The sequence below is a fragment of the Brachycentrus maculatus genome, unplaced genomic scaffold, assembly GCF_059751285.1.
Source record: "Brachycentrus maculatus isolate JH-2025_06_01 unplaced genomic scaffold, ASM5975128v1 h1tg000071l, whole genome shotgun sequence".
NCBI lineage: Eukaryota > Metazoa > Arthropoda > Insecta > Trichoptera > Brachycentridae > Brachycentrus > Brachycentrus maculatus.
The window spans coordinates 823903-838014 of NW_028280825.1; the positions used below are offsets into that span (position 1 = coordinate 823903).

Below are 14112 nucleotides of genomic sequence, written 5' to 3' on the forward strand. Positions count from 1 at the left end.
CTCGCGGCGAGCATCACCGAGCATCCGAAACTATGGATGGAACGCTCGGCTCGGTGTACTGACTGCCTGAATGCTCGCATCGTAACGTGTTACGATACGACGAAAAGCTCCGGTCAGTCTCCACCTTAAGGGTTATATATCATGATATTTTAGCTGTATCAATAGACCAAGCATATTTTTATACAAAGGGAATATGAAAGTCTGGGCATTCACAAGGTTTACAACTTGGCATTGACCACCCTCGTATTATTCACCAATTTGCCCAACATTGAACATCATATTGTCTAAATTCCTGGATATTTTATATATACTCGTATATTAAGACATAATTTCTTAACAGCACCTTAAAAGTGTGGCAGACCATCACTTTTATGAATGATTTAACGTAATTGGTTTGATAAGATAGAGAATGACGCAAAGATCTGTAAGAAGATCGATTCCCATTAACCCCCGCAACTGCACTGCTCCGAGAAAGATTTGACCGCATGTGTCTATAATCGGGCCAATTCTGTGATATAATCAAGGGAATTCAACAACAGATTACGGTAATTCATTGAACTAATTGTGTGATTGTTCATAAATGGCTGAGAAAATAAATACAGAAAGATACAAGAATGCTTTCTGGATTCTTTTTTTTTTAATGCCTTATAAATTTATTTATTTGAAAAGAAAAAGTTTACAATATAAAATTGTTTTTTATTTTATCAATAACATTTTTCTTACTAAATGTAATTTTGAACTACTTTCTTGATCTACTTTGCCATGTAATTATTTACGGATAGTACTTACATGTCTAATATATTACGCATTTGTTAACCTACGTAATAATGTACACTATGTATTTGTTTGTCTTTTGTGGTCAGATGGGTATTACATATCGCTCACTCCTTTCAAGAACGTCATAAATAAAAAATTGACAATTTTCAGTTTTGGATGTTTTCAGAATGCCCAGAAAATGTACTATATCCCAGTACAAGAAGCATATTTTTAACTTAATATTTACCCGCTACAGGGCAGAAAGTGTTGTTTTTGCATTTTGAAGAAAAGGTGTTGTTTCATTATTTTTAAAAATATATGTATTAAATATTTTTCAAATGGAGAAAAAACCTTCAGGTTTTACCTAAAAAGATGTGTTGCACAGTAAAAAGTTCAATAAGTGGCTTGACATTTATTTTTAATACATTGTGTTATATTTTTAAACCTTAAAAACGCTCTCTGAAAAATCTAGTTTTTTGATTTATGACGTTCTTGAAAAGAGTGAGCGATATTATGTACACTCGTGGAATATTAAAAATGTAACAACGTTCTCAATTATTTAATAATCCCTTAAATATTGTTTTGAAGCATTTACTACTTTGGCTTTATTTTGAGTTTATTACAATGAATTTAAAAAAAATAATAATATTAGTTACTGCCAAATTTCTTTTATCATTATAATTCTCGTTGAATGTTGATAATAAATGTATTTATTTATTAATTTCAATATATTTATTATCACCATGCTATGATAATAAATATTCATGACACACTGTTATAGTTGATTTATTTTCTGTTTCAATAAATGGAATTTTATACTTGCCACTATGTCAAAATCGTATTAAAAATCCTAGTTGATATGCAATAAATATATTTTTTTATGTACCAGGCTGTGAATAAATTGCTGTTTTACACATATATGTGTAAAACAATTTTCAAGTCAATAATATTTGGAGGTTTTTGCGACTTTTTTTAACCTGTCATCAACCATAGAAATATAACTACCACTATATGTAAATTCTTACATGAATATTCGCTTATATGAAAATTCATACATGAATTTTCGCTTATATTGTTATTTTTTTTGCTTGCATTTAACTATTTTTTACTACTTAAATTTTTCTTACAACTTATTACTTACTACTCTTACTACTTTTCCGATGTTGATTATCAAACAGTTGAGATATTAACACATTGTTGTCGGGCAGTTTTTTCACTAACTCTGACCCTTATTAAACTTGCAGTCTGCCGCCCGACCCTCAGTATACTAATCACAAGTAACCGCAAACCCAATACCGATCTGTGCAATGTTTTTAGGCGTCTCTCGCGCTTTACCAAAAGTAAGCAAATATAATGCTTGTAATCGTCTCCCGCTCTCTACCAACAGTATGTAAAAGACGCCTTTAAGAGTTTCCCGCAAACAATGTGTTCAATTGAAATAATCTAGTTTATTATTCTAACCCAAAACATGGTTGTTAGGAATAAAGAGTTGAAGTTAATTTAGTTTTCATATTGATCCTAGACTCTGGGTTTGTCTTAACTTACCTGCATAATGCCCTATAATATATATTTTTTTCACTTATAAAAACATGTTTCGTTTTATGCACTTATGCTAATATTTTTAACCTTTTTTGTCACCATGTCCTCTCCGTTAAGGCAAAAGTCATGGCCAAAAAATAATAACTTACGTTTTGTACTGACATTTCTTGGTGGAACTGCATTTTATATACATAATAAAATAACAACTTTATAGTTTTTTTCCACTTAAATTTTATTTGATAAGCGACCGGGTTTCATCATAACTGACATCATCAGTCATCTAATGACCTTTATTATCTCCACATAAAATACCAAAACAAAATAAATTAAAATTTATAATAAGATGGAGTCTCTGCTTGCTTTATGCAGAGAACTAAACCGTAATAATTGTTATTGACTTTTTCCTTAACAGGCTATGATAACATTAGGGACAATATTATCCTAACACTGTCCCGATGTATAAATTTTAATATAATCCAACACAGTTAGTTCCGGTTTTGCATGGATATATTTCAGAAAATGGCAGGAAAAACAAAATGTGTCGCTCACTCCTTTCAAGAACGTCATAAATCAAAAAACTAGATTTTTCAGGAGAACGTTTTTAAATTTAAAAATATAATAAAATTTGTTAAAAATAAATATCAAGCCACTTATTGAACTTTTTACTGTGCAACAGATCTTTGTAGGTAAAACCTGAAGGTTTTTTTTCCGTTTGAAAAATATCAAGTATATTTAAAAAAATAATTAAACAATACCTTTCCTTCAAAATGCAAAAACAACACTTTCTGCCCTGTAGAGGGTAAATATTAAGTTAAAAATATGCCTCTTGCTGGGATATAGTACATTTTATGAGCGTTCCGAAAACATGCACAACTGAAAATTTACAATTTTTTATTTATGACGTTCTTGAAAGGAGTGAGCGATATGTGTAAATTGATATACGGGAAATTGTAAGGTACTTTTGATGATGTTTTATATAAAATTAAAATTTAGATATTTTTCGATGTTCATAAATGTTTAGAGAAAAAAATGTATTTTAAAAACTGTGTTAATCCTCTGATGGGCGCGGTACTCTAAGAGGCAGGAATAAGCACAATGTATCTAATAAAGATAAACTCCTTAGTATTGCCAAAGTAAAACCTATCGGATATTCTTCTTTCTTCTCCGTCTTAGTCCTCATTACTGAGGGTTGTGACCCTTGTAGAAATATATAGATCAAAAAAAATATTTTAGGCAATTCGGTGTTTTGGTGTTTAATAATATATCAATTTTGATTGAAAGATGTATCGATCAAATAAGTAGAAAGCAGAAATATTCCCCTTTTCAAACTGTTTTTTTTAAATATTTATTTCTCATATATTTCGCAGATAAGACCTTGAATATCTCAAGTCTTTCTATAAATTAAATTTTACATGTTTTCCATATATAAATATATTATTCTTCTTACCCTCATCCACACCCAATGGTGCATAGGGCACTGCAATAAATTGATGTAATGTTAATTTGATTGTTAATTATATGAAGGCAAGGCAACCAGTCTTTTGCTTCAGGGTTAATATTTAATAAATACATAGTTATGTGAAAAAACACTTAAATTAATTTTGATTCCCCCCTGGGAATCGAACCCGGGGCCTCCAGCATGGTAGTCAAACTCGGTAACCATTATACTATGGGGGTGACGTGTGTTAATATAAATATGCAGTCAATTAAAAATTTTATTGAAAAAATTAACAAAAATAAATAAATTCACAATATGCGCTATGTGTTACAAAGGTATTTGTGCTTAAATGAAAGACTTTATTTCACCCCACATTCCAAATTTATTAATAACAAAACATTATTTAGAATTAAGAAAGTTTAGTGAAAAATGTCACATTAAGAATAAATGAGTGGCAACAAAAAAAATATACAGCGCCCATCTCCAGGTTAAAGCAAAAAAATATGTAAAAATATTTATATTGATTTTTCGGACAGTGTTTAAACAGAACTAACGATATAGCAGCTTTATTTATTTACGTTATGGGTGGGATCACTACAAATCTATTTGAGATTGGTGATTAGTCCCTAAATATATTTATTATAATATTATACTGTAGTAAATATATATTTGTATGTTTTTAAGCGTAACATGTACATGTAACTCATTTCATTAACAAGTCTCAAACTGATTAATGGAGGCCAAAAATATGTCCTTTTGGTCATACCGAAGTACAAATTATAATTATTGATTTTTAATAAAAATATGAATATTTAAGGAAAGTTAATATAACTCTACCCTTACCTACCTTTAATTTTAAACAGAAAAAAATAAACAATAAATTATTATGAATCTACCTGTTATTTTAACCATTATTTTATGCTAGTTATGTATTTGACTCGAATATTTTAATATACTCTTTTGCCGTACAGCCCCTAAGCACAGTAAGAGCATGTATTAGGGATTTAATATTTGGCTGATTTATACAGCACCATTTTAACTAAATATAGGTGTTTGCGGAGAATCTTAGGCGTGCGGTGGTTTGACTTTGTGAGGAATGGAGAGATAAGGCGTAGGACGCGGCAAATCTTGGTCACAACTGTCGTCAAGAAAAGGCGATTCAGTTGGCTCGGCCATGTACTCCGCATGCCTCCTGAGAGCCTTAATCGAGCTTGCCTCTTTTACAAGGCATCAGGTTCGCGCCGCCCAGGACGACCACTGCTGACAATTCGTCGGCAGTTCTCGTCAGAACTTCGGGACGCGGATCTGACTTGGGAGGATGCAAGGCAGCTGGCAGCCGACAGAAAAGCCTGGAGACAGTTTGTGGACTCCATATGCTCCACCTAGGGAGCGGATATGGTTATATTAAACAAAGTAGCGATGATGTTGACACAAGTTTTTAGGTTTTTGCATTCTAAAATATAAACCCACTACAATCAATCAATTCTATAGCTCAGTATACTGAGTGATACATGCATAGTATGCTCACTAAAGTGAGCATACTATGAAAACTAACCAAGTCAAATATAACCTCGAGAATGTTTAAGCAATATTAATGTTTCAGAAAAACATTTTCACAAAATTCAAAGTTTTTAGTCGTTTCAATGAGCTTTGTCAGAATTACAAAGATTGACTTGGTAAATTTTCTTAGTATAATTGCAATATATTTCGCGGTTATTTATAATTCAAACCAAAATTTACATATCTCTGTAAATTTAATTTTTTAAAGCATAAAAATTCTTGTTTTATAATATTTTAATTACGAAACTATGCTATTACTAACGAGTTTTGGGTTACATTTTGTCAATGTTTACTTTAGTCGTAAACCCATTTAAACTTTTGCTGGGGATAAAAGTTCACGCATTTCATAGCATTTCACGCAACACTTAATTTACATATCGCTCACTCCTTTCAAGAACGTCATAAATCAAAAAACTCGATTTTACAGTAGCACGTTTTTAAAGTTTAAAAATATAATACAATGTATTAAAAATAAATATCTAGCCACTTATTGAACTTTTTACTGTGCAACAGATCTTTTTAGGTAAAACCTGAAGGTTTTTTCTCCATTTGAAAAATATTAAGTATATTTAAAAAAATAATTAAACAATACCTTTTCTTCAAAATGCAAAAACAACACTTTTTGCCCTGTAGCGGGTAAATATTAAGTTAAAAATATGCCTCTTTTGCTGGGATGTAGTACATTTTCTGGGCATTCCGAAAACATGCACAACTGAAAAATCAAGTTTTTTGATTTATGACGTTCTTGAAAGGAGTGAGCGATATAACTAAACTACGTAATAAACAACTTTAAATGAAGAAATACATAACTTTTGAAACAAATAAATGTTTATATTTAATCGTGAGCTTTTATAATTGAGTTTATAACTAGTATATTTTTAATACACAATTTACAATTAAAATTCTATTCAACCAATAAATATGCTCTTACTGTACTGTAGCTTCTGTGCGGCAGTGTTGTAAATTTACCACTTTATGAAGCAATCTATACTCGGTAGTAAACTTTATTTATATAATTTATTTTAATTTTGAAATTTATATCCATCATAGATAATTGCCCTAAAACTTGAAAAAACATGGCTAAAAAAAATAATTCACGCCAAAATACATACACCTTTCACTTTAAAATTTAACGATTTTTGTCATTACTTAATTTTTCTGGTCTTTAACACGTTGAACGCCATGTGAGTTAATTCGACTCGCGCTGTGTTTGGTCAAGAGGTTGCATGAGTTAAATATAGCTCCAATCATGGATTGCATTTTACATTATGTGAATTGGCTACACTTCACGTTTGCCATGTAATGTAAATGGATGCACTTTCTGTGGGGCCCCCTGGACAAATTACCGAAGTTGGTCCAGATACTGAAACACATACATGATACAGAAACTAATACTTGGCATCCATTGAAATGAAGGCTGTATGCAGTCTGTGTACAGTTGTGGCCCCAAGGATGTTTTTTTTCTAATTTGGCAGTCAATGTGTTAATGTGTCAATCAGTAAATAATACACAATCTTTTATTTGATCTCAAATACTTATTTTTTATTTATTTATTAACATAATATTAAAATAAATATATTGTAACTGTTTTGTAAAACATCTATAAAATGTAATACATACAAATGTATGCTTCAATGTGTAATACAAAATGATATTCAATATTTATTTTATTTCATCACCCATAGTAATAATAATCCCATGGAAGAAATTGCATTTTCATATAAAAAATTAATCATCTTTGACAATCTTCAAAAAACGTAAGAATATTACTATGTATCCTTGAATTTTTAACTGCTATTATATCATTCTTTCCCTTGGATCCTTATTCTTCTTCTTCTTTTGGTAGATCCTAGGGATCTGTTTGTGCCTCCGCATGTCGCTCTTGGGATGTTGACTCCCAGCTGTCTTTCCATCTTTTCAAAGGTCTGCCTGGGGGTCTGCGTCCTTCAGGGTTGCCTTGTAGGGCAATACGTGGAAATCTGTCTTCTGACATTCTGTTTATATGTTCCTTCCAGCATCGCCTTCATTGTCGTCCCCACCTCACGATATCCTCCGTCTTACACAGGTCGGTATTTCTTATACACGTCGGTATTTCTTACTCGGTCTCGCAATGTGTTTCCGGTTATGGATCGGAGAGTCTTCATCTCGGAGGTTTGAAGTCGAGATTTTGTTCTGGAAGTATCTGCTCTTGCCTCAATCCCATAAGTAGCTATTGGTCCTTGGATCCTATCTCCGCCAACTCTTTACCTGATCCCGATTTAAACGCCTCCCTTATTATATTGTATAAGTGTCATGTTATTTATTCTTCCTGATTGTAATTTTTATTACCTTCTAACCCTTATTTACACCCAATGGTGCAAAGGGCACTGAAGCCTTGCTCTTATTCAGGTACCAGTACTGGGTAATATTCAGAGTGAAAAATCATCACTATTTATATTTTGACCCTCCTGGGAATCAAACCCAGGACCTCCAGCACGGTAACCTAACGTGTTAACCACTGTACTAGGAAGGCGGATTTCTTTTATAACGTAATATTACGTTATATATGTCCACCTCCGTAGTGTAATGGTCAACATGACCGTTCTGGAGGTCCCTGATTCAAATCCCAGGAGGGGTCAAATAAATATAAGTGATTTTTCTAATATTTATTCAATATAACCCTGGACTGGTACCTGAAGCGGAGGGCTGATCACCTTTCCTTCATGTGTTATCGATCAAGATAACACTGCATTTATATGATGCAGTGTCCTATGCACCATCGGGTACAAATTTCACTTATCTTACTAAACTTTAAAAGGTACAAACCTCTGAAAAATCTCAAATGTCCTCATGAATATGTAATACGCATAAATGTATGAAGGTGGGATTAGGAACAACAAAAGGCGCAAGTGGGTGTTTTATTAGTTTTATTATAGGTTTAGTTACAATAAATGGCCACATAACACAAAACATTCACAAAACGACTAAGCTATATAATGTCAAGAAGAATATTCTCCTTCTGGAAAGTGAAACCATAATAATATCAACTGACGCATATCAAATCTATGTACCATCTCATTTAGCGGCAGACACGCGAATATAGCTCTTGGTGACATATAATAATTTATTCCATATACATTTGGAAACAAATAATCTATGCACATCTATTGTTCTTAACACATAACACTAATCTTACATTAGTTACAGTAATTAGTATTAAATGTGTACTTGTAAGTACTATCCAAAATAAATCTCTACTATATTGGGGATAAATTGATGATCAAGATTCTGCTTTCTGTTTCCAAACGACTGTACATTGATATAAGCTTTTATTCAAAAGTTTACGTACGAATACTGAAGCAAAAATCCTCCGACTTCTTCGTACACTTCTTCCTTAAAAATATTTAGTGTAATCTACTATTTGAAACATAGGGTAAATATAAGATATTGTGCTAAAAATATCCGGACGAATTTTTGATTACATTTTCATTCTAACATTAAAAATATTCATTTAAAAGAGAAGCAGTTGCTCTAATTTACAATAACACATTAAATTTAATGTTTTGTGTCGGTCGTTCTCAACAGACTGACGGTGTCACACGACGATGTACTTCCAATCGTTACAAATATGTTGTGTATCTGAGTAAATTGCAACGAAGTGGACTTTAGTTAGCAAACATCACACGAGAGATGGAGTTTTGGAAAACAGTGAGGTCTTTTGTAACATTCATTTACCAAAGGTGTAAGTGCATAAGTGACGATTAAATATGAATCAAATGGACTTTTCTTACATATTCAAGACTTACTTCAAATACAAATGAATTTATGGAAATACATATTATCAATACGTGACTTCATACACTTTGTCGTACTTAAGTTTTGTTCAAAGCGATATGCAAAGAATAAATAACCTTAAAAGTAAGTACATTATTATTTAAAATAATTTATAAGAGAACACTTCCATCATACCCAGACATATATTTACCTATAAAATTTTACATAACCATTTGCAATTTAATTTTACAAATATTTTCTTTAGTACGCATGTTTAGATTGTCTGAGTATGGTGTAGGTGTGGTGACTTTATATTAATAATAACAAGCATCATTGGAATGCAATCTCGAGGGAATTAGATAAAATACATAAATTAGAAAATAAACGTTAAAGCTCTGTAAAGTAAAAAATAAATAATATCATGTTTTAATACAATTACACACCGTGCGATAGAAACACAGAAAATCCTTCGATAGACTGTAATATTCCAATTGAATCAAAGTAGCTCCGTAGATTTTATATAGAATACAGTATATTTCCCAAATGCAATCCTTCCTAAAAACTTTTACTGTTCATTCCGTCAAATATTATTTTTGAAAGGAAAAAGAATTTAGTTATATTAAGAAATAAATAAAAGGATGATTGGTGGGATATAAACCTTAATTCTAAAATAACAAGTTATTGTTTAATTAAAAATTACGCAATAAACTGTTATTTTAATATCTCAAAACGTAAAGCAGCCTCTATATTACATTCATGAACCGAAATATTCGTAAGCTACATCAATAAAGTTATAAAATATATATGTTTATGACTTATAAGATCTTTAGTATAATGCAGGGGAGAGCAGCCAGTCAGACAGACAACCCTTCCTCCCGTACTGGCTACGTACCGCCCCCATAGCGACGCTATCCATAGAACCTACCCTAAGTTGCGTTAAAAAAATAAAAAGACAATTACATTGTGAAACAAACCTAAGGTATGTATATAATATTTATGTTTATATAAAAGATACATATGTTTCGAATGCAAGCTTTGCCTAAGGACAAAGGTTGTAATAAAAAAATCAAATATATCTTACGGCGCATTTCATCGCATCTTTTTTCTGCACAGGCTTATTAACAAGTTTTGTTTACGGAATACAAAAGCATTTCAGCTTATTCGCTATCGTATATCGATTCGCGTATGTAAACAGTTTGCGTACACAAATATGTTTCGATAATAAATGGCTGCGAAAATACTGGGAAACATTTTGTTGTGAACCTTAGAAATAGAAGAAAGAAGGGAGAAATGTTTGATAAACAACTCCAAGGAAGGTTTACCTAGACACAAATGAAGAAACACATAAGATGGTGGGGGATTCCAGACAACCCGTCTCTGCTCGCGTAATCCAATAGTTACAATTAAAATGTATTCCGACTGTAAATAATGTACACCTCTAGTTAGAGAGAACAATGCGACGCCTCTATGCGCCGCTGCCTACAGACAACATCGATACAAGTAATATATATACCCAAACTATGGCCGATGATAATTTCGGAACTAGAATTCCACAATGTAGCACGTCCTACGTCATCACAATATTGTATCCTCCCCGCTCCGTATGACAAATTTACAATTTTATATTAAACAAAAGTGAGACGGGTTCAAAGTTCTTCGGAAAAGAATCAAATATTTACTCCTTCACTTCAAAGTATTTGTAGGTCGGATTCTCGTATCCGTTTATCTGCATGTTGGCGACGTGACGCTCCTCCGGGGTGGGGGGCACGCAAGGACCAGTCTGGTCAACCTGCAAACCGAATCGTCCACATTACTATCCCTCCAGGTGACCACCGAATCACCCACCAAAAGGAGATACTATTAACCCTAGATCACAGGACTTATTTCAATGTACCTTAATATGGTACTATCGTAAAATGTGTAACAATAAGAACAATTTAACTCAGATTTTACCAAAAACATTAAAAACATTTTATAAATAAAACAACAAAATAAACTAGGGTTGCATTCTCCATAACCTTCGTGCATTCGCACAACTTATTTTGCCATTTCTTATATACAAGAAATGAAATTGCCGGTCAGGCACAGAAATACTATATCTGACTGTACAAATGAAATAAAATAATGATATGATAAACATTTTACATTACTTTATTTTTTATTTTATGTTGTAATATTCGAAATTTCAAAATAGTATCTGTTTAGTTCATCAAACAATAAAATATGTACCGTAGAACAGAGCTACTTGAACTTTGATGTGTTACTTGAGCCCAGTACAAAAAAATATTTAGATCTATATTTGGTCTACAATAATGAACGTATCGACATGATTCATTGTTTCCCTGACAGGTGACACTTATACGTTCATTATTGTAGACCAAATACAGATTTAATTTTTTTTGTACTGGAATCAAGTATGGTTCTACGGTAGTGTAAAAAAAATATATACCTCAACGAAGCCCATCGCATGTGGACTAGCGGCATTGCGCCTGCGAACCACGGCCACACCCACAGCCACGGCTCCCAGCACAGCAGCCAGACCAACACACACGGCGAGGTACAGCCCGCGGCCTGTGTGGGCCAGGCCACTGCCTCCGTACACCTCTCGCCTCACCGAGTAGCTCTAAAAAAAATAATCGTGGGTTAACCTACCATCAGACACTATATATATATATATATATATATATATATATATATATATATATATATATATATATATATATATATATATATATATATATATATATATATATATATATATTACATTTAAAACTGGGTATCCACTACATTAGCTAACTTGTAGTGCTGTAACTTCTTCAATAAACTAACTAACTAACTAACCATCACGCCGCTTCCCCGCAGAGGTAGGCAGTTCTTCAATAGACACGATTGGAATGGGTCACTATCGACAGAGCATAAACCAGTGCACGGTCAAACGCATATATATTTCCACAACATTTCGAGTGTGTCCAATGCTTGTTTAAGATTTATTTTGTACAGATTTGTAAAGTTTGGACACACTCAAAATGTTGTGAATAAAACTGGCTATAAAAATTGGAAATCATGTTTTCAGGCGTTTCCAAGTATTATGTAAAATAATCCGGTGGAAATAAAATAAGATTCGAAGGAATGACCTAAGTGACGTTGCCCATTACAGAAGGATCTATAATCTGAGGATGAGCAGAGCTCACTCCAACAGTCTACAAAGACAATAAGTTGGGATGGAGCCAGGAAGAAGAACGAACCCCTTTCAGAGATATGAATAAACAATAGTTGATGAATATTGAATGAATCCGTGATAGTACATAAGGAATTACATAGTAAAAGTAGTGAAGGACATTGGTATCATAAACCAAGCTAGGACACAAAATGCCAAACTATCTTCTAATGTAATGGAAAGTCTGCTGATGAAAGTCCGGTTTCTCCTGAGGAGTTTAACGTGGTTTTCTCCCAACAATGAGCATTTGCTGAGAAGTTCCTGATGGACCCACACTAGATTATCCCTCCTGTTCCCAACACAGATTTAAATAAAACATATTTTTTTAAGTTAGAAGAAACAAAAATCCACCTAATGATCTATAAACCTTGTACATATACCTAATAAGTAAGGTAAATAAAAAAATGCAACTCCCATCTAAAAAACAAAAACCATAGCTTTAAGTTTTGTACTGATATTTCTTTATGGAACTGCATTTTATAGAATAAAATAACAACTATGTAGTTTTTTCCACATGAATTTTATTTGACCAGCAACCGTGTTTCGTCGTAACCGACATCTGATGATAACCAGTCTGATGATGTCGGTTACGATGAAACCCGGTTGCTGGTCAAATAAAATGAATGTGGAGATAACTACATATGTAGTTGTTATTATATATTTCAAAAAGAAAAGTTATGATGAACTCACGGGCTCTCCATGTCCGATCTCGTGGATCATGGCATGCGCGGGCGGGGGGTCCGGGTGCGAGCGGGCGGCGGCGGCGGCCTCATCCGCGATACGCTGCACGGCTGCGTCGTCCACTGTGACAGGGGGTGCCGCGGGGCTGGACACCACTGCGATGCCGGAGGAAGACTCCTCCTGCAAGTATCCAGTTAACTGTCATGAGAATTCACACTGGGGCTCTAAACCCTCCCAAGATTGTCAACTAAATATCAGTCTGACACTTATATAGCGGAGCGCAGACACACAAGTACTTTGCAGGCAGGCAGAAGTGAGGGTTATAATAATCCCTCCCGTTCCCAACACAGATTAAAATAAAACATATTTTTCTTTAAGTTATAAGAAACAAAAATCCACTTCACGATCTATAATCCTTGTACATAATACGCAAGGTAAATAACGATTGCAACTTCCGTAAAAAATTAAGTTAAATTAAAATTAAGGTTGTGAACTCTCCCAAGGTCACCGGTTGAATAACCTTTGGCCTATGAACTTAATTAAAAAGATAACTACCAAATTGCATGCAATCTTCACCTATTGACCCAATAACCTTGGGAGGGATAAGAAGAAAAAATTCAATTTTAAATAAATGGAATTGGAATTGAAATTCATCCTAAACGTTCATTTTAGTAGGACTTCTATGCAGCAGCTAATGTTTGCAGTGTATCCGAGTTTTATCAAAGATTTGGCGATTGAGAATCGATAATTCCAACATCCACTAGCAGGTGTGTCTGCACTGCTTTTGTAGACTGTCAAAAGCCATGAACTTAGCAACAAATGACGCCAATTGCTTACAAACAGGAGTGTGTCAGTCGCTATTTTTGGAACAATATCATTATGGGAGGCATTACTCTTTTGAGTATTTCATGAGGTATCTTTATCAAAAATTTAAAGTTGTCCCACCTTATTCTCAGATCTGATACTGAAGCATCTAGGGTTCCTGACAGACCCTCAATCTTGATAATACCTTTATCTTTATCAATCACAATCTTTATCATAATGAAAGCTGTCCCACCGCATTCCCAGATCTGATACAGAAGCATCTAGGCTTCCTGACAGACCTCTTGCAAAATAATATTTTTGTTTGTTTTATGAACTAAGTTGCGAAATTTATAGAAAGAAAGTA

General features: G+C 33.2%; 1 protein-coding gene across 6 annotated transcripts in view; it reads right to left on the reverse strand.

The window, feature by feature from the left end:
- Positions 1-8182: 8182 nt before the first annotated feature.
- Appl (amyloid-beta-like protein) overlaps positions 8183-14112 on the reverse strand; it is a 320865-nt gene continuing 314935 nt past the window's right edge. For 5 of the 6 annotated variants that reach the window (XM_088257169.1, XM_088257171.1, XM_088257168.1 and 2 more), the window contains exons 11-13: positions 12954-13124; positions 11496-11669; positions 8183-10835 (exon numbers count right to left, since the gene is read on the reverse strand). In XM_088257169.1, coding sequence (XP_088113295.1) covers positions 10722-10835; positions 11496-11669; positions 12954-13124 — 459 coding nt within the window. In that variant the 3' untranslated portion in view covers positions 8183-10721. The remainder of the gene's footprint in view (positions 10836-11495; positions 11670-12953; positions 13125-14112) is intronic. The other variant, XM_088257167.1, reaches the window with a different exon arrangement.